Source organism: Pelobates fuscus, chromosome 4 (assembly GCF_036172605.1).
Source record: "Pelobates fuscus isolate aPelFus1 chromosome 4, aPelFus1.pri, whole genome shotgun sequence".
In the NCBI taxonomy this organism is placed as follows: Eukaryota; Metazoa; Chordata; class Amphibia; order Anura; family Pelobatidae; genus Pelobates; species Pelobates fuscus.
The window spans coordinates 387,716,160-387,735,535 of record NC_086320.1 but is presented as its reverse complement, the minus strand read 5'-3'; the positions used below and the strand labels follow the sequence as shown (position 1 = coordinate 387,735,535).

The following is a 19,376-nucleotide window of genomic DNA, read 5'->3' as shown; positions in this document are numbered from 1 at the left end:
CACAGTGTGTGTCTGGATCCCTCGCAGTGTGTATCTGGGTCCCTCGCAATGTGTCTGGATCCCTCGCAGTGTGTGTCTGGATCCCTCGCAGCATGTATCTGGGTCCCTCGCAGTGTGTGTCTGCATCCCTCGCAGTGTGTCTCTGGATCCCTCGCAGTGTGTGTCTGGGTCCCTCGCAGTGTGTCTCTGGTTCCCTCGCAGTGTGTGTCTGGATCCCTCGCAGTGTGTGTCTGGGTCCCTTGCTGTGTGTGTCTGGGTCCCTCGTTGTGTGTGTCCATGTGTCTCTCGCAGTGTGTCTCTCGCAGTGTGTCTCTGGGTCCCTCACAGTGTGTCTCTGGGTCCCTCACAGTGTGTCTCTGGGTCCCTCACAGTGTGTGTCTGGATCCCTTGCAGTGTGTGTCTGGATCCCTTGCAGTGTGTGTCTGGATCCCTCGCAGTGTGTGTCTGGATCCCTCGCTGTGTGTCTCTGGGTCCCTCGCAGTGTGTGTCTGGATCCCTCGCTGTGTGTCTCTGGGTCCCTCACTGTGTGTCTCTGGGTCCCTCACAGTGTGTCTCTGGGTCCATCACAGTGTGTCTCTGGGTCCGTCACAGTGTGTCTCTGGGTCCGTCACAGTGTGTCTCTGGGTCCATCACAGTGTGTGTCTGCATCCCTCGCAGTGTGTGTCTGGGTCCCTCGCTGTGTGTCTCTGGGTCCCTCGCAGTGAGTCTCTGGGTCCCTTACAGTGTGTCTCTGGGCCCCTCGCTGTGTGTCTGGATCCCTCACAGTGTGTCTCTGGGTCCCTCGCTGTGTGTGTCTGTATCCCTCGCAGTGTGTGTCTGGGTCCCTCGCTGTGTGTGTCTGGATCCCTCGCAGTGTGTGTCTGGGTCCCTCGCAGTGTGTGTCTGGGTCCCTCGCTGTGTGTGTCTGGGTCCCTCGCTGTGTCTCTCGCAGTGTGTCTCTCGTAGTGTGTCTCTGGGTCCCTCGCAATGTGTGTGTCTGTATCCCTCGCAGTGTGTGTCTGGGTCCCTCGCTGTGTGTGTCTGGATCCCTCACAGTGTGTCTCTGGGTCCCTCGCTGTGTGTGTCTGTATCCCTCGCAGTGTGTGTCTGGGTCCCTCGCTGTGTGTGTCTGGATCCCTCGCAGTGTGTGTCTGGGTCCCTCGCAGTGTGTGTCTGGGTCCCTCGCTGTGTGTGTCTGGGTCCCTCGCTGTGTGTCCATGTGTCTCTCGCAGTGTGTCTCTCGTAGTGTGTCTCTGGGTCCCTCGCAATGTGTGTCTCTGGGTCCCTCGCAATGTGTGTCTAGGTCCCTCGCAGTGTGTGTCTGGGTCCTTCGCAGTGTGTGTCTGGGTCCCTCGCTGTGTGTGTCTGGGTCCCTCGCTGTGTGTGTCTGGGTCCCTCGCTGTGTGTCTGGATCCCTTGCTGTGTGTGTCTGGATAACTCGCTGTGTGTGTATGGATCCCTCACTGTGTGTCTCTAGGTCCCTCGCAGTGTGTCTCTCGTAGTGTGTCTCTGGGTCCCTTGCAGTGTGTGTGTGGGTCCCTCGCTGTGTGTGTCTGGGTCCCACGCTGTGTGTTTCTGCATCCCTCACAGCATGTGTCTGGGTCCCTCGCAGTGTGTGTCTAGGTCCCTCGCAGTGTGTTTCTGCATCCCTCACAGTGTCTATCAGGATCTCTCAAGGTGTATGTCTGGGTCCCTCTCAGTGTGTGTCTAGGTCCCTCTCCGTGCATGTCGGGGTTCCTCGCAGTGTGTTTCAGTGTCTCTCACATTGTGTGCCTGGGTCCCTCGCTGTGTGCCTGGGTCCCTCGCTGTGTGTCTCGGTCTCTCACAGTGTGCTGGGGTCCCTCGCAGTGTGTGTCTGGATCCCTCCCAGCATGTGTCTGGGTCCCTCGCAGTGTGTGTCTGGGTCTCTCACAGTGTGTGTCTCGGTCCTTTGCCAGAGCGCAGAGTCCACATAAATGTAGTTCCTTGTGGACCAACAAAGAAATCATTCTGTCATGGAAAACAATCTTAACAGGTATATTTGACTGGAAGGAATGCACACATTATATCTGGACATTAACGAGCTCCATGAGGGGGGTCATCACCATATACAAATCATTTGGGAAACATGGTGGATACTTAACCTACCCAATCAACGAGCCAATGAACAAGCCAATTAATGAGCAAATCAACGAGCCAATCGCGCCAATCAATGAGCCAATCAACGAGCCAATTCATGAGCCAATCAATGAGCAAATCAATGAGCCAATTAATTAACTAATCAATTAACTAATCAATGAGCCAATCAAAGAGCAAATCAATGAACCAATCAGTGAGCCAATCAATGAAGCAATCAATGAACAATCCATAAACCAATCAATTAACCAATGAACCTATAAACAAGCCAATCAATGAAAGAATCAATGAACCAATCAAGGAACCAATCAGTGAACCAATCAATAAACCAATCAGTGAGCCAATCAATGAACCAGTCAGCCAATCAATAAACCAATCAGTGAGCCATTTAATAAACCAATCAGTGAGCCAATCAATGAACCAGTCAGCCAATCAATAAACCAATCAGTGAGCGAATCAATGAACCAAACAAGGAACCAATAAATGAATCAAACAATGAGCTGATCAATGAGCCAGTGAGCCAATCAGTGAGCCAATCAATGAACAATCCATAAACCAATTATCCAATCATATAACCAATCAATGAGCCAATCAGTGAGCCAATCAATGAACAATCCATAAACCAATTATCCAATCATACAGCTAATCAATGAGCCAATCAACAAGCTATTTCAGAGGATTAACTGCAGTATATATTCTACATTTCATACACTGCCCAACAGCACAAACAGACTGCGTGTCTGTGAGAGATGGTGAATTTGGCAACCATCGCAGATTGTGTACAGATTGGAGCTGGTCTGTTTATGGAGGACAGACTCACTGAAAGTGAAATGTATTATTGGCCTTTCTAAAGCACCAACATGTTCCACTGCGCGGCACAGCGATCCCGTTCTGTTATATAGCTGTGAGTAATTGATAAATGTAAGGAAACCAAGTTTAGACAAACCGCGTTCGGTAGTTTCCTCCCGAAAGGTCAGAGTCTAAGGTAGTGCGAGCTTGCTGTGATAGTTACAGGAACCGAAATCCATACGGAATAAAACAGCTGCATAAGATAATTCCCTTGTTACAGCATACGAATTCCAAATAACAGTCAGAGTCCAGGTTCAGGATACAAGTAGAACTAACGTTTATTCACACACATGGCTTTTTATGCAGGTCCCCATGCAAGGGGACATCCCACAGGGAGGAGTAACATTTATCCAATCCCGAACAGTAAAAATATAAAACACACCCAATACAAACAGGCAGTTCCCTCCCCTAGTCCTGGAGATAATCAGGTCTGATATAGTAACAACCTAATTATCTCCAGGCTGAAAATTCACTATTTTCCCCAATTTCTGGAACACCCCTTTATACCTGGGGTATCCCCACAAATGCTATATCCCCTGATAGCCCCGATCCGGGTGACCAACATATCCAAATTTCACCCGGATCGGTTCAGGGGTTCGCAAAAAGTATGGAAGTCCTTTGTGACCGGTCCACTGGGGACGGACTGCCCAAAATAGTTCCAGAGGTTCGTGTGGTTTTGCCGGTCACTTCAGAAAAAGGGAAGAAATGCATAAAAGTACCGAATGAATTCCCCTGGCTCCTAGCAGCGATTGTTCCCCTCATTCGTGTGCGTATTTGTACCGATTAGCGCTCTCCTAGCTAATCGGTATCACTAGTTCCAGCGTTCGCATGATGGGGACCGGTGATTGGGAAGCCGAGTGTCCGATTTTAGTTCCAGACACTCGACGACCAAGTCCCGCTGCCTTTGTTTGGCGAAAACAAGATGGCCGCGGTTTTCTCTGCCACGTGGCGTTCGACAGTACGAACGCTGACCGCACACATAGAGGGTGAAAGTGATGCCGGCTTTGAAGTTAAGTGAGCCAGGGGTGGTCTCTGTTCGGCAGTCCCATCTGCCGAATGAAAAGTACACAAAAAGGCAAGAACTATGCAACAAAATATCTAATAATATAGTCATTTCTTCACAATAAACTAATGGGGTGAAGCGGCCAAACTCGGCTAAACTGTATCTATGGCTCGTGTCACTGGTTTTAAAAAAACAATATTGTGGTGAAAGTAACCTCGTCACTGGGTTTTGGTGAGGCCTGCTTGCCAGCCTCTTGCCCTGTGACTATATCCCCTGGGGTATATTGCCTTTTAAAAACACTATTTGTGCATATTGGGACTTAGCACAATGCCCCTTTCAAACATGTGGCGGCAGCCATCTTAAATTGGCCAGCAGTGTTTTGTCGTAGAGTGTATGGAACTGTTTTGGGCATGGGACCATGTGCCCGGTGGGGCAAAAATAAGACTTACAGGAAATTCCTGAACCCCTGAACCGATTTGGGTGATTTTTGGATATGTTGTTCACCCAGATCGGGGCTATCAGGGGATGTGACTGTTTGTGGGGATATGTTGTGTTTTGTGGTACTTTTTGGGGTTTGTAAAAATGAGTGTTTTTTCTGCTTAGAGTTAATTGAGTTAGCCCATTGTGTTTGGTAATTGTGTCACAGGCAGAGGGGAGGGTTTGTGTACACTCTAAGGGAGTGTCTAACTGTACAATACTGTTTTGATTGGATGTTGTAACTTTGTGTCCTGTGCTCCACAAGGTTCACCTGGGTGGTAACCTTGTGGGGAAAACTATATAAAAGACAATAAACCCTCAGATCTGCTGAGTTCCTGTTTTACCCTCAACATAGAGCCTTGTCTCATGTGTGGGGGAAAAGGCTGCATTTACACTGGGGAATCCCCTGCTAAACTCCCCTGGGCTATAATCACTAAGCTCTTTTGAGAGCTTGTTCCTGCTACTGTCTTTTGGAGGAGAGGTTCACCCACTGGAACCTGGAGCCTTGTTATAGGTCCAGGGTGGGTGGAGGACGGCGAGACCCCAACCAAGCTGCAACGCTGGACGTGGTGCAGTGCTGATGGTCCTTGGTAAGCATCGATTGACGGAGGGTCCGTCACAAATATTTATTATATTTACATTTTAGAAATGGGGACAGTTCCTGTAAACTGACAGCAGCCCTTCCTAATCATACTAACGGAGAGAAAAAAAAGATATATAACGAGAATGTTAAACGTCCTGACTCTTTTTATTGTTGCATTCAAATACCAGGCCTCCAGCTCTTGGCAAACTACAGCTCCCATAATCCTTTGCCAGCTCAGAACACAGCAAGTGGCCGAGTTATCCATTATTAAATATTGTAATGGGATTCAGTGTTTATACGAAGTGACGATCTATGTGCTTATCTCGCCGGTGTGATATGTACTAAGGGTACTTCAGACCAATTTACCACAGCTACTCTTTGAAAGCTCCTTTGTGGAGCTCCGTTACAGTCTATGTGTATTATTAACATTCCCTGCTTAGTACGGGTACGTTTCTATCCGATGAAATCACAGGAAATTACAATTCTTATTACGTAACCAGGAAATCCAATCAAAATGTGCTTTCTACCCATGGAGGGGGCAGAACAGTTGCTAAATGTAAGGTAGAATAGCCCAGTGGGTAAGTGTGTGTTTTGATTAATACGTTTATTTTCAGTGAGAATTCTCAGTAACAGATTCATTGTATCTCTCCTCCCAGCTCTACCAATGGAGGCCACGTCCAGACCCAGAAGTGTATCCGTGTCAAGAATTGGGAGAACTGCACCCTCTCGTACGACACGCTCAATGTGCAGGCTGAGCAGGTACCCGGCGCCGGGGGAACGCTATATTACTGCAGCATGACTCCTCTGCTGGGGGACATTTCTGATGTGTTGCGGTCAGAACAGCGAGTTTAGATACCGAGAAACTGCTTTATTACAGCGCAAATCAAGCCAAAGCGGTTTAAAATGGATGTGTCAGGCTTGGGGTAGCTGCAGTCTCCCTTCATGGGTTTTGATCGCCAAAGTTTCCTGGGTCCAAGAAGGTCAGGGGGCACCACAGCGATAGCAGTAAGGGAAACCCGCAGGAGATAGCATTATGTATCCTACGCTGGAATGAGAACCAGGGACATGATGACGCATTGCTCCTTTCAATGCACTGCCAACATACCATTATTGTCATAATGTCGTCCATGTCAGTCCATGACACGTTATGGCACCTCAATAGCACAGGGGACTCGCTGGCACCATAAAGGGACACTGATTTATAATGTTGTAATAGAACGCAATCTTCCTGCACCTAACATGTCTGTATATTGTGAGAATATTGTGATAATATTGTGAGAATGTGAGAATATTGTGAGAATGTGTGAATATTGTGAGAATGTGAGAATATTGTGAGAATGTGAGAATATTGTGAGATTGTGATAATATTGTGAGAATGTGATAATATTGTGAGAATGTCGGAATATTGTGAGAATATTGTGAGAATGTGGGAATATTGTGAGAATATTGTGACAGTGTGAGAATATTGTGAGAATGTGAGATTGTGATAATATTGTGAATATTTATAGAATGTCTAAATATTGTGAGAATGTGAGAATGTCGGAATATTGTGAGATTGTGATAATATTGGTGAGATTGTGAGAATATTGTGAAATTGTGAGCATATTGTGAGATTGTGATAATATTGTGAATATTTATAGAATGTCTGAATATTGTGAGAATGTGAGAATATTGTGAGAATGTGAGAATATTGTGAGATTGTGAGAATATTGTGAGATTGTCTGAATATTGTGAGAATGTGTGAATATTATGAGAATATTGTGAGAATGTGAGAATGTGTGAATATTGTGAGAATATACTAATATTGTGTGAATATTGTGACATTGTGAGAATATTGTGAGAATATATGAATATTGTGAAAATATTGTGAGAATGTGAGATTGTGATAATATTGTGCATATTTATTGAATGTCTGAATATTGTGAGAATGTGTGAATATTGTGAGATTGTGATAATATTGTGATAATATTTATAGAATGTGTGAAAATTGTGAGAATGTGTGAATATTGTGAGAATGTCGGAATATTGTGAGATTGTGATAATATTGTGATAATATTTATAGAATGTGTGAATATTGTGAGAATGTGTGAATATTGTGAGAATGTCTGAATATTGTGAGAATGTGAGAATGTGTGAATATTGTGACATTGTGAGACTGTTGTGAGAATATATGAATATTGTGAGAATGTGAGATTGTGATCATATTGTGAATATTTATAGAATGTCTGAATATTGTGAGAATGTGTGAATATTGTGAGAATATTGTGAGAATGTGATAATATTGTGATAATATTTATAGAATGTCTGAATATTGTGAGAATGTCTGAATATTGTGAGAATATACTAATATTGTGTGAATATTGTGACACTGTGAGAATATTGTGAGAATATATGAGTATTGTGAGAATATTGTGAGAATGTGTGAATATTGTGTGAATATTGTGAGAATATCCGAATATTGTGTGAATATTGTGACATTGTGAGAATATTGTGAGAATGAAAATATTGTGAGAATGTGTAAATATTGTAACATTGTGAGAATATTGTAACATTGTGAGAATATTGTGACGTGAGAATATTGTGAGAATATTGTGAGAATGTGAGATTGTGAGAATATACTAATATTGTGTGAATATTGTGAGAATATTGTGAGATTGTGTGAATATTTATAGAATGTGTGAATATTGTGAATATTGTGAGAATGTGTGAATGTGTCTCAGGTCTCTGGTCTCTGTCGATCGAGTGTGATAACTCTATGAATTGCTCTCTTTTCCTTCCAGGATGTGGCGTGTACTAAGGCCCGGTGTCTGGGGTCTGTGATGTTTCCAACGCAGATGACATGTCCTCTCCCACAGGGTCCAAAGTCTGAGGAGGATCTTGTGCCCAAAGCCAAGGACTTTATCAATCAGTATTTCAGTTCCATCAAAAGGTGTGTATATTAGGGGTTCGCCTCTTCACAGTGGGCGACATATAAAACGTCTTGTGCTGAGTTTTATTGTGTTTTGTCGTGACGGGTTTCCCATTTCTGCCATAATATTCCTTACTGCGCCTCTTGTGCTATTTCATTATGTGTTTGGAGTCACAGATTTGGTTCTTACAATGTATTAATAAAAGATAATGTGTAACTGCGTAATATGAATTATTTGTCACGTGAGTGTGACCAATGGTAAAATCATCACAATCCGAGAGAGAATACAAAGTGTCGGACAGGCGGGCTACATTTTTTATAGAAAAGGTAGGAAAAAAGCAGCAATGCATTATGGGCGCACTAACCGTTTATACACAAGAAAATGGAGCAAAATCACAAAATTGCTGCAAATGTGAAAAAAAATGTAAAACAGGAAGCTTTTCATACACAGCCCCCAATGTTAAAGGATTCTCATTCCAGGTCCCAATCTAAGGCTCACCTAGAGCGCCTCAAAGAGGTGGAACAAGACATCGCATCCAGTGGGACCTACCAGCTGAAGGAGACTGAGCTGGTCTTTGGAGCCAAGCAAGCCTGGCGGAACGCTGTGCGCTGTGTGGGCAGAATTCAGTGGTCAAAGTTACAGGTACAGCCAGATGGGTCAACTGTGTGTGCACTAAGTGTGTAACAGTCAGTGTGTAACAGTCAGTGCAGTCAGTGTGTAACAGTCAGTGTGTAACAGTCAGTGTGTAACAGTCAGTGTGTACCAGTCAGTGTGTAACAGTCAGTGTGTAACAGTCAGTGTGTACCAGTCAGTGTGTACCAGTCAGTGTGTAACAGTCAGTGTGTAACAGTCAGTGTGTAACAGTCAGTGTGTAACAGTCAGTGCAGTCAGTGTGTAACAGTCAGTGTGTAACAGTCAGTGCAGTCAGTGTGTAACAGTCAGTGTGTAACAGTCAGTGTGTAACAGTCAGTGTGTAACAGTCAGTGTGTAACAGTCAGTGTGTAACAGTGTGTACCAGTCAGTGCAGTCAGTGTGTAACAGTCAGTGTGTAACAGTCAGTGTGTAACAGTCAGTGCAGTCAGTGTGTAACAGTCAGTGTGTAACAGTCAGTGTGTAACAGTCAGTGTGTAACAGTGTGTACCAGCCAGTGCAGTCAGTGTGTAACAGTCAGTGCAGTCAGTGTGTACCAGTCAGTGTGTAACAGTCAGTGCAGTCAGTGTGTAACAGTCAGTGCAGTCAGTGTGTAACAGTGAGTGCAGTCAGTGTGTAACAGTCAGTGCAGTCAGTGTGTAACAGTCAGTGCAGTCAGTGTGTAACAGTCAGTGTGTAACAGTCAGTGTGTAACAGCCAATGCAATCAGTGTGTAACAGTCAGTGTGTAACAGTCAGTGTGTAACAGCCAGTGCAGTCAGTGTGTAACAGTCAGTGTGTACCAGTCAGTGCAGTCAGTGTGTAACAGTCAGTGTGTAACAGTCAGTGCAGTCAGTGTGTAACAGTGAGTGCAGTCAGTGTGTAACAGTCAGTGCAGTCAGTGTGTAACAGTCAGTGTGTAACAGTCAGTGTGTAACAGCCAGTGCAGTCAGTGTGTAACAGTCAGTGTGTAACAGCCAGTGCAGTCAGTGTGTAACAGTCAGTGTGTAACAGTGTGTACCAGCCAGTGCAGTCAGTGTGTAACAGTCAGTGCAGTCAGTGTGTACCAGTCAGTGTGTAACAGTCAGTGCAGTCAGTGTGTAACAGTCAGTGCAGTCAGTGTGTAACAGTGAGTGCAGTCAGTGTGTAACAGTCAGTGCAGTCAGTGTGTAACAGTCAGTGTGTAACAGTCAGTGTGTAACAGCCAATGCAATCAGTGTGTAACAGTCAGTGTGTAACAGTCAGTGTGTAACAGCCAGTGCAGTCAGTGTGTAACAGTCAGTGTGTACCAGTCAGTGCAGTCAGTGTGTAACAGTCAGTGTGTAACAGTCAGTGTGTAACAGTCAGTGTGTACCAGTCAGTGTGTAACAGTCAGTGCAGTCAGTGTGTAACAGTGAGTGCAGTCAGTGTGTAACAGTCAGTGCAGTCAGTGTGTAACAGTCAGTGTGTAACAGTCAGTGTGTAACAGCCAGTGCAGTCAGTGTGTAACAGTCAGTGTGTAACAGCCAGTGCAGTCAGTGTGTAACAGTCAGTGTGTACCAGTCAGTGTGTAACAGTCAGTGCAGTCAGTGTGTAACAGTCAGTGTGTAACAGTCAGTGCAGTCAGTGTGTAACAGTCAGTGCAGTCAGTGTGTAACAGTCAGTGTGTAACAGTCAGTGTGTAACAGTCAGTGTGTAACAGTCAATGCAATCAGTGTGTAACAGTCAGTGTGTAACAGTCAGTGTGTAACAGCCAGTGCAGTCAGTGTGTAACAGTCAGTGTGTAACAGTCAGTGCAGTCAGTGTGTAACAGTCAGTGTGTAACAGTCAGTGTGTAACAGTCAATGCAATCAGTGTGTAACAGTCAGTGTGTAACAGTCAGTGTGTAACAGCCAGTGCAGTCAGTGTGTAACAGTCAGTGTGTAACAGTCAGTGCAGTCAGTGTGTAACAGTCAGTGCAGTCAGTGTGTAACAGTCAGTGTGTAACAGTCAGTGTGTAACAGTCAGTGCAGTCAGCGTGTAACAGTCAGTGTGTAACAGTCAGTGCAGTCAGTGTGTAACAGTCAGTGTGTAACAGTCAGTGTGTAACAGTCAGTGCAGTCAGTGTGTAACAGTCAGTGTGTAACAGCCAGTGCAGTCAGTGTGTAACAGTCAGTGCAGTCAGTGTGTAACAGTCAGTGTGTAACAGTCAGTGCAGTCAGTGTGTAACAGTCAGTGTGTAACAGTCAGTGCAGTCAGTGTGTAACAGTCAGTGTGTAACAGCCAGTGCAGTCAGTGTGTAACAGTCAGTGTGTAACAGCCAGTGCAGTCAGTGTGTAACAGTCAGTGCAGTCAGTGTGTAACAGTCAGTGCAGTCAGTGTGTAACAGTCAGTGTGTAACAGTGTGTAACAGTCAGTGTGTAACAGTCAGTGTGTAACAGTGAGTGCAGTCAGTGTGTAACAGTCAGTGTGTAACAGTCAGTGTGTAACAGTGTGTAACAGTCAGTGTGTAACAGTGAGTGCAGTGTGTAACAGTGAGTGCAGTGTGTAACAGTGAGTGCAGTCAGTGTGTAACAGTCAGTGTGTAACAGTCAGTGTGTAACAGTGTGTAACAGTCAGTGCAGTCAGTGTGTAACAGTCAGTGTGTAACAGTCAGTGTGTAACAGTCAGTGTGTAACAGTCAGTGTGTAACAGTGTGTAACAGTGTGTAACAGTCAGTGTGTAACAGTCAGTGTGTAACAGCCAGTGCAGTCAGTGTGTAACAGTCAGTGTGTAACAGTCAGTGCAGTCAGTGTGTAACAGTCAGTGTGTAACAGTGTGTAACAGTCAGTGCAGTCAGTGTGTAACAGTCAGTGTGTAACAGTGTGTAACAGTCAGTGTGTAACAGTGTGTAACAGTCAGTGTGTAACAGTCAGTGTGTGTAACGGATCGCCTGGCACCCCGACTTGGTACCTCCGTTAATGGATGCTCCTAGCGCTTCCTGAGGACTCCAAGCACTCTGGCAGACACCACAATCACGAACCGATTCAGCATATGAATCTTCTCAAGCATATGAATGCTGTAGACTGTTGAATAGGAACCATACGAATAGGCTTACACTCCTAGCAGTCAACTGGAACAGCATGCAATCAATCCTTCCCCCAATAATGAGACGACACTTCACTTTGAGGGTAAAACAGGAACTCTGGACTGGCACATCCAGCCTGGCTTTTATTACAAGAGTACACATACAGGCCACACCCTGGGGGAGGCATAAAATAACCAATGACATAGATGTTACCTCCCACATATCCCCTCCCCTTAGTGTGACACATAATCCCATTATTCATACAGTTTAAAATATACTTTTTACACAATATTTATAACTTCAAAACCATACATCACATTCACACAAAATTACATATCCACAATCAATCCATTCAGGGGAACAACATATTAAAAATGGCATGGATCAGACCAGGGGTTCAAAAGTTAGTAAAGTATCTTTTAAAACCCCTAGCTTTCCAGCTCAGATGGGTTTTTACAGAGCCTTCTCTGTGCTGGAGAAGTAATTCAATTATCTCCAGCACAGAGACAGACTCCATTGAGCACATGGGAGCACAAAGACAGTAAAACACTTTAAAATACATCAATTCACCTTTTACACATAACACGCAGACATTTCACCTATCCCCAGATAGCTGGGATCTGCGCGCACAAAACTACCGAATAGCGCGCAGATCCTACTCACACAGTTCACTCGCCACGGAGCCGAAGTCTTTAACTACACGAATGGGCTCCATGGCATAACTATCTGGGTTAACACATTCACATAAGGTCTGGTCCATAGTCCAGAGGCAAGAGGCGGGCAAGCAGCCCCCTCCAAGGACACGTGGCGAGGTCGGTTTCGCCACAGTGTGTAACAGTCAGTGTGTAACAGTCAGTGCAGTCAGTGTGTAACAGTCAGTGTGTAACAGTCAGTGTGTATCAGTGAGTGCAGTGTGTAACAGTCAGCGTGTAACAGTCAGTGCAGTGAGTGTGTTATAGTGAGTGCAGTCAGTGTGTAACAGTGTGTAACAGTCAGTGCAGTCAGTGTGTAACAGTGTGTAACAGTCAGTGCAGTCAGTGTGTAACAGTGTGTAACAGTCAGTGCAGTGTGTAACAGTGTGTAATAGTGAGTGCAGTAAGTTTGTAACAGTGTGTAACAGTGAGTGCAGTGAGTGTGTAACAGTGTGTAATAGTGAGTGCAGTAAGTGTGTAACTGTGTGTAATAGTGAGTGCAGTGAGTGTGTAACAGTCAGTGCAGTGAGTGTGTAACAGTCAGTGCAGTCAGTGTGTAACAGTGTGTAACAGTCAGTGCAGTGTGTAACAGTGTGTAATAGTGAGTGCAGTAAGTGTGTAACAGTGTGTAATAGTGAGTGCAGGGTGTAACAGTCAGTGCAGTGTGTAACACTGTGTAATAGTGAGTGCAGTGAGTGTGTAACAGTCAGTGCAGTCAGTGTGTAATAGTGAGTGCAGTCAGTGTGTTATAGTGAGTGCAGTCAGTGTGTAATAGTGAGTGCAGTGAGTGTGTAACAGTGTGTAATAGTGAGTGCAGTCAGTGTGTAACAGTCAGTGCAGTCAGTGTGTAACAGTCAGTGCAGTGTGTAACAGTGTGTAATAGTGAGTGCAGTAAGTGTGTAACAGTTTGTAATAGTGAGTGCAGTCCGTGTGTAACAGTTAGTGAAGTCAGTGTGTAACAGTCAGTGTGTAACAGTCAGTGCAGTCAGTGTGTAACAGTGTGTAACAGTCAGTGCAGTGTGTAACAGTGTGTAATAGTGAGTGCAGTAAGTGTGTACCAGTACCATAGTCCAGAGGTAAGAGGCGGGCAAGCAGCCCCCTCCAAGGACACGTGGCGAGGTCGGTTTTGCCACATTGTGTAACAGTCAGTGTGTAACAGTCAGTGCAGTCAGTGTGTAACAGTCAGTGTGTAACAATGAGTGTGTATCAGTCAGTGTGTAACAGTCAGTGCAGTCAGTGTGTAACAGTCAGTGCAGTCAGTGTGTAATAGTGAGTGCAGTGAGTGTGTTATAGTGAGTGCAGTGAGTGTGTAATAGTGAGTGCAGTCAGTGTGTAACAGTGTGTAATAGTGAGTGCAGTAAGTTTGTAACAGTGTGTAACAGTGAGTGCAGTGAGCGTGTAACAGTCAGTGAAGTCAGTGTGTAACAGTCAGTGCAGTGTGTAACAGTGTGTAATAGTGAGTGCAGTAAGTGTGTAACAGTGTGTAATAGTGAGTGCAGTGAGTGTGTAACAGTCAGTGCAGTGAGTGTGTAATAGTGAGTGCAGTCAGTGTGTAACAGTGTGTAATAGTGAGTGCAGTCAGTGTGGAACAGTCAGTGCAGTCAGTGTGTAACAGTGTGTAACAGTCAGTGCAGTCAGTGTGTAACAGTGTGTAACAGTCAGTGCAGTGTGTAACAGTGTGTAATAGTGAGTGCAGTAAGTGTGTAACAGTGTGTAATAGTGAGTGCAGTGAGTGTGTAACAGTGAGTGCAGTGTGTAACAGTCAGTGCAGTCAGTGTGTAATAGTGAGTGCAGTCAGTGTGTTATAGTGAGTGCAGTGAGTGTGTAATAGTGAGTGCAGTCAGTGTGTAACAGTGTGTAATAGTGAGTGCAGTGAGTGTGTAACAGTGAGTGCAGTAACAGTCAGTGCAGTCAGTGTGTAACAGTGAGTGCAGTAACAGTCAGTGCAGTCAGTGTGTAACAGTGTGTAACAGTCAGTGCAGTGTGTAACAGTGTGTAATAGTGAGTGCAGTAAGTGTGTAACAGTGTGTAATAGTGAGTGCAGGGTGTAACAGTCAGTGTGTAACAGTCAGTGCAGTGTTTAACAGTGTGTAATAGTGAGTGCAGTAAGTGTGTAACAGTCAGTGAAGTCAGTGTGTAACAGTGTGTAACAGTCAGTGCAGTCCGTGTGTAACAGTCAGTGCAGTCAGTGTGTAACAGTGTGTAACAGTCAGTGCAGTGTGTAACAGTACCATAGTCCAGAGGCAAGAGGCGGGCAAGCAGCCCCCTCCAAGGACACGTGGCGAGGTCGGTTTCGCCACAGTGTGTAACAGTCAGTGTGTAACAGTCAGTGCAGTCCGTGTGTAACGGTGTGTAACAGTCAGTGCAGTGTGTAACAGTGTGTAATAGTGAGTGCAGTAAGTGTGTACCAGTGTGTAATAGTGAGTGCAGTGAGTGTGTAACAGTCAGTGCAGTTAGTGTGTAAAGGTCAGTGCAGTCAGCGTGTAACAGTCAGTGCAGTGTGTAACAGTCAGTGCAGTCAGTGTGTAACAGTCAGTGCAGTGTGTAATAGTGAGTGCAGTGAGTGTGTAATAGTGAGTGCAGTGAGTGTGTAATAGTGAGTGCAGTCAGTGTGTCACAGTGTGTAATAGTGAGTGCAGTGAGTGTGTAACAGTGAGTGCAGTAACAGTCAGTGCAGTCAGTGTGTAACAGTGAGTGCAGTAACAGTCAGTGCAGTCAGTGTGTAACAGTGTGTAACAGTCAGTGCAGTGTGTAACAGTGTGTAATAGTGAGTGCAGTAAGTGTGTAACAGTGTGTAATAGTGAGTGCAGGGTGTAACAGTCAGTGTGTAACAGTCAGTGCAGTGTTTAACAGTGTGTAATAGTGAGTGCAGTAAGTGTGTAACAGTCAGTGAAGTCAGTGTGTAACAGTGTGTAACAGTCAGTGCAGTCCGTGTGTAACAGTCAGTGCAGTCAGTGTGTAACAGTGTGTAACAGTCAGTGCAGTGTGTAACAGTACCATAGTCCAGAGGCAAGAGGCGGGCAAGCAGCCCCCTCCAAGGACACGTGGCGAGGTCGGTTTCGCCACAGTGTGTAACAGTCAGTGTGTAACAGTCAGTGCAGTCCGTGTGTAACGGTGTGTAACAGTCAGTGCAGTGTGTAACAGTGTGTAATAGTGAGTGCAGTAAGTGTGTACCAGTGTGTAATAGTGAGTGCAGTGAGTGTGTAACAGTCAGTGCAGTTAGTGTGTAAAGGTCAGTGCAGTCAGCGTGTAACAGTCAGTGCAGTGTGTAACAGTCAGTGCAGTCAGTGTGTAACAGTCAGTGCAGTGTGTAATAGTGAGTGCAGTGAGTGTGTAATAGTGAGTGCAGTGAGTGTGTAATAGTGAGTGCAGTCAGTGTGTCACAGTGTGTAATAGTGAGTGCAGTGAGTGTGTAACAGTCAGTGCGTAACAGTCAGTGCAGTGTGTAACAGTGTGCAATAGTGAGTGCAGTAAGTTTGTAACAGTGTGTAATAGTGAGTGCAGTGAGTGTGTAACAGTCAGTGCAGTGAGTGTGTAACAGTCAGTGCAGTCAGTGTGTAACAGTCAGTGCAGTCGTTGTCTAACAGTGTGTAACAGTCAGTGCAGTGTGTAACAGTGTGTAACAGTCAGTGCAGTAAGTGTGTAACAGTCAGTGCAGTGAGTGTGTAACAGTCAGTGCAGTCAGTGTGTAACAGTCAGTGCAGTATGTAACAGTGTGTAATAGTGAGTGCAGTAAGTGTGTAACAGTGTGTAATAGTGAGTGTAACAGTGTGTAATAGTGAGTGCAGTGAGTGTGTAACAGTGTGTAATAGTGAGTGCAGTAAGTGTGTAACAGTGATTGCAGTAAGTGTGTAACAGTGAGTGCAGTGAGTGTGAAATAGTGAGTGCAGTCAGTGTGTAACAGTGATTGCAGCGAGTGTAAATAGTGAGTGCAGTGAGTGTGTAATAGTGAGTGCAGTGTGTGTGAAATAGTGACTGCAGTCAGTGTGAAATAGTGAGTGCAGTGAGTGTGTAATAGTGATTGCAGTGAGTGTGAAATAGTGAGTGCAGTGAGTGTGTAATAGTGATTGCAGTAGGTGTGTAATAGTGAGTGCAGTAAATGTGTAGTAGTGTAAAATAGTGAGTGCAGTAAATGTGTAATAGTGAGTGCAGTAAATGTGTAATAGTGAGTGCAGTGAGTGTGTAACAGTGAGTGCAGTAAGTGTGTAATAGTAAGTGCAGTAGATGTGTAATAATGAGTGCAGAAAGTGTGTATTAGTGTGTAATAGTGAGTACAGTATTAGTGAGTGAAGTGAGTGAAGTAAATGTGTATTAGTGTTTGCACTGTTTGGTATAGTGTGTAATAGTAAGTGCAGTGAGTGTGTATTAGTGTTTGCACTGTTTGGTATAGTGTGTAATAGTAAGTGCAGAAAGTATGTAACAGTTGTAGCGGACCCTGGGTAACCCGGCTGGTTACCTCCGTTATTAATAATTGACCAGACCCATTTCCCCCCCAGTAACTGGACGACACACAGTTCCACAGGTACAACTTTATTGGCCAAACTCTGCTATATACTCTCCCCATGCAAGGGGTGGAAAGCACACAATGACAATATCCCCTCCCAGGGTCCTCCCAGAGGTCGTATATCAGAACCGGAACCCCAGTTGCTTTGTCCCTTGTTCCCGCCACTCAGTGTCCCCTCCCAGGGCCCTCCCTCTTCACAGTCCCAGTTCCCGCCACCCAAATACAGTGGGGTCTTCTACTCAAGATTCTCTGTACCTAGGTGTCCCAGCCTCCTGGGCACACAGGCACAGAAAGCCTGCCAAACCGCCATTGTCCCCACAGAGTGTCCCCACAACCTCAGGGGCCCCCAGAACGGTAACTGGCATGAACAGCCTCCGTTCGCGAGGTCCCTGGGTGAAACCAAGCAAGGGAAGTGTCTCCTTTCGGACACGAATGCTCCCCCTGGCCGTCGCTCGTCAATACGAACGGCGGCCACCCAGGGAAGCACTCATTAATTACTTCCCTTGCAGTTACACTTATGTTGCAAGTTGCCAACGATCTAATTGATTGGTGTGAACATTCTAAGGGGCACTGGGAAGGTCCTCGTTCGGTAGCCGAACAACGTGGGAAGCAATCCACTAATGCTCCCCCTGGATGGCGTTCATCTAACGAACAGGCCGCCACCCGCCGGGGCTTCCCTTGCTGTTTGTGGATTTTACACCTTGTTAGCAAAACACACAAGTAATCACAATTACATGGGGAACATAGGCAAATGCACTACCACACTTCACGGTTTAGCAGTGATCCGACTACAATAGTGAGTACAGTAAATGTGAGCAGTAAGTGTGTATTAGTGTGCGCAGTAAATGTGTAATTGTGTGTACAGTCAGTGTGTAATATAGTAGTGTGTGCAGTATGTGTAATAGTGTGTGCAGTGTGTAATACAGTGGTGTGTGCAATAAGTGTGTAATACAGTAGTGTGTGCAGTATGTGTAATAGTGTGTGCAAGTCGTATATACTAATTATTTACCAAGTGTCCCGTTGTTGACCTGACGATGGTCTGTGCCCTCGGCAGGTGTTCGATGCGCGAGAATGTAGTACAAGTCAGGAGATGTTCACCTACATCTGTAACCACATCAAATACGCCACCAACAAGGGCAACATCCGGTAAGGAGGAGAGCAATGACGGAAAACTGGTTCTAGAACATAAAACATTCACATTATTGTCTGGACAAAAACATTATATTTTTTGCATTTTTTTTCACTAACAAATCCCACAGGTTATTCAGTAAAACCCCAATTCCCCTGTATTGATTATTAAATGATTCTGGGTCCATCCTGACTGCAAACCCGGACATTGTTCAATTGATCAATATCTCGATATTGCAAAGCAGTGTCTGAATGTCCAGGAATGTCACTGTCAGGGTGCCACCAATGCTGAAATCTAGGTTTCCCCCCACCCCCATGCCAGGCCCCATCCTATCGCTAATAGGATGAGACGTAACTTCCCAGTCACTAACTCATTTTACAGAAGAAATGGATCAGCACTTATATATCAATAGGGGATCCATCTCACCCTTTGAACAAAAAACAGAAATGTACAAAGATAAATAGGGCCTGCGCCACAGGGAGTAATGGAATATTGTCAATGACAGAATGTCCAGAGGTATAAAAGAAAACCTTTAGGTTCACACCAGATGGTGTCTTTATGGTATATGGAATCGAAAATCTTACAAATCCCTCCAGTAGATAAAAAGTTAGACGGAAGTCCTTTATGACCGACCGCAAGCACATTTTTCTGCCCAAAACCGTTCCATCGATTTTTTTTGCTGTGCAGTCAGTCTATTTCAGGCAGAAAAAAACGGGGCCGTTCGTGCATTTAGCTTAGTATAGCAGTGAGTTCAAACTGCCGAACGGGACTTAGTCTCTGCGGCTTCAAACTCAGTGGAGGAGAAGGTAAGGGTCAGCGGTGTTCGTTGAAATGTGTAGCCGATTTCAGTTCCATGGATTTGGCTACACATACCGCTGACCTCGTTAGAATGAACAAAGATGGCCGCCACCATGTGTTGGTTTGCACAAACTGCGGCCACCCAGCGGCCGGCAATTTACGTACAGCAGGCTCCCAGCCTGGGAGGTAAATTGCCTGCACACTTCCACTCCTGGGTGGTCTGCCTGTGTGGTACTTGGTTCAGTAAGCCCCATTTACTGAACCAAGTGGAAAATAGCAATGAACAAAGGATTTTAACCAAGTCTGGGGACACAGGCTTAAAGGGGCAGTGTCCCAAACAAGTCTGGGGACACCATCTTAAAGGGGCATTGTCCCAATTTTCCCTATGCCCCACAAATGTGCTTAACCCCTTAAGGACACATGACGTGTGTGACACGTCATGATTCCCTTTTATTCCAGAAGTTTGGTCCTTAAGGGGTTAAAGGGCCAGCACCAGTCCCATAAAAGTCCATAAGCCCCAATATGCTCACAGACTGTTCTTAAAGGGCCATACACACCAGGGCCATAGTCATGAGGAAGGAGGCTGGCAAATAGGCTCCTCCATAGTCCAGGGAAGCAGGGCAATTTGTCACTTAAAGAAACAGTTACAAAAGGCATTTTGTAACAGTATCCTTAATCAGTCTC

The 19,376-nt window shown here is 45.2% G+C and overlaps 1 protein-coding gene across 4 annotated transcripts in view; it reads left to right on the top strand.

Annotated features, from left to right (window-relative positions):
- NOS3 (nitric oxide synthase 3) overlaps window positions 1-19,376 on the top strand; it is a 226,434-nt gene that overhangs the window by 51,135 nt on the left and 155,923 nt on the right. For all 4 annotated transcript variants that reach the window (XM_063452913.1, XM_063452914.1, XM_063452915.1 and 1 more), the window contains 4 exons: window positions 5,663-5,765; window positions 7,787-7,935; window positions 8,395-8,557; window positions 17,820-17,911. In XM_063452913.1, the coding sequence (XP_063308983.1) occupies window positions 5,663-5,765; window positions 7,787-7,935; window positions 8,395-8,557; window positions 17,820-17,911 (507 nt within the window). The remainder of the gene's footprint in view (window positions 1-5,662; window positions 5,766-7,786; window positions 7,936-8,394; window positions 8,558-17,819; window positions 17,912-19,376) is intronic.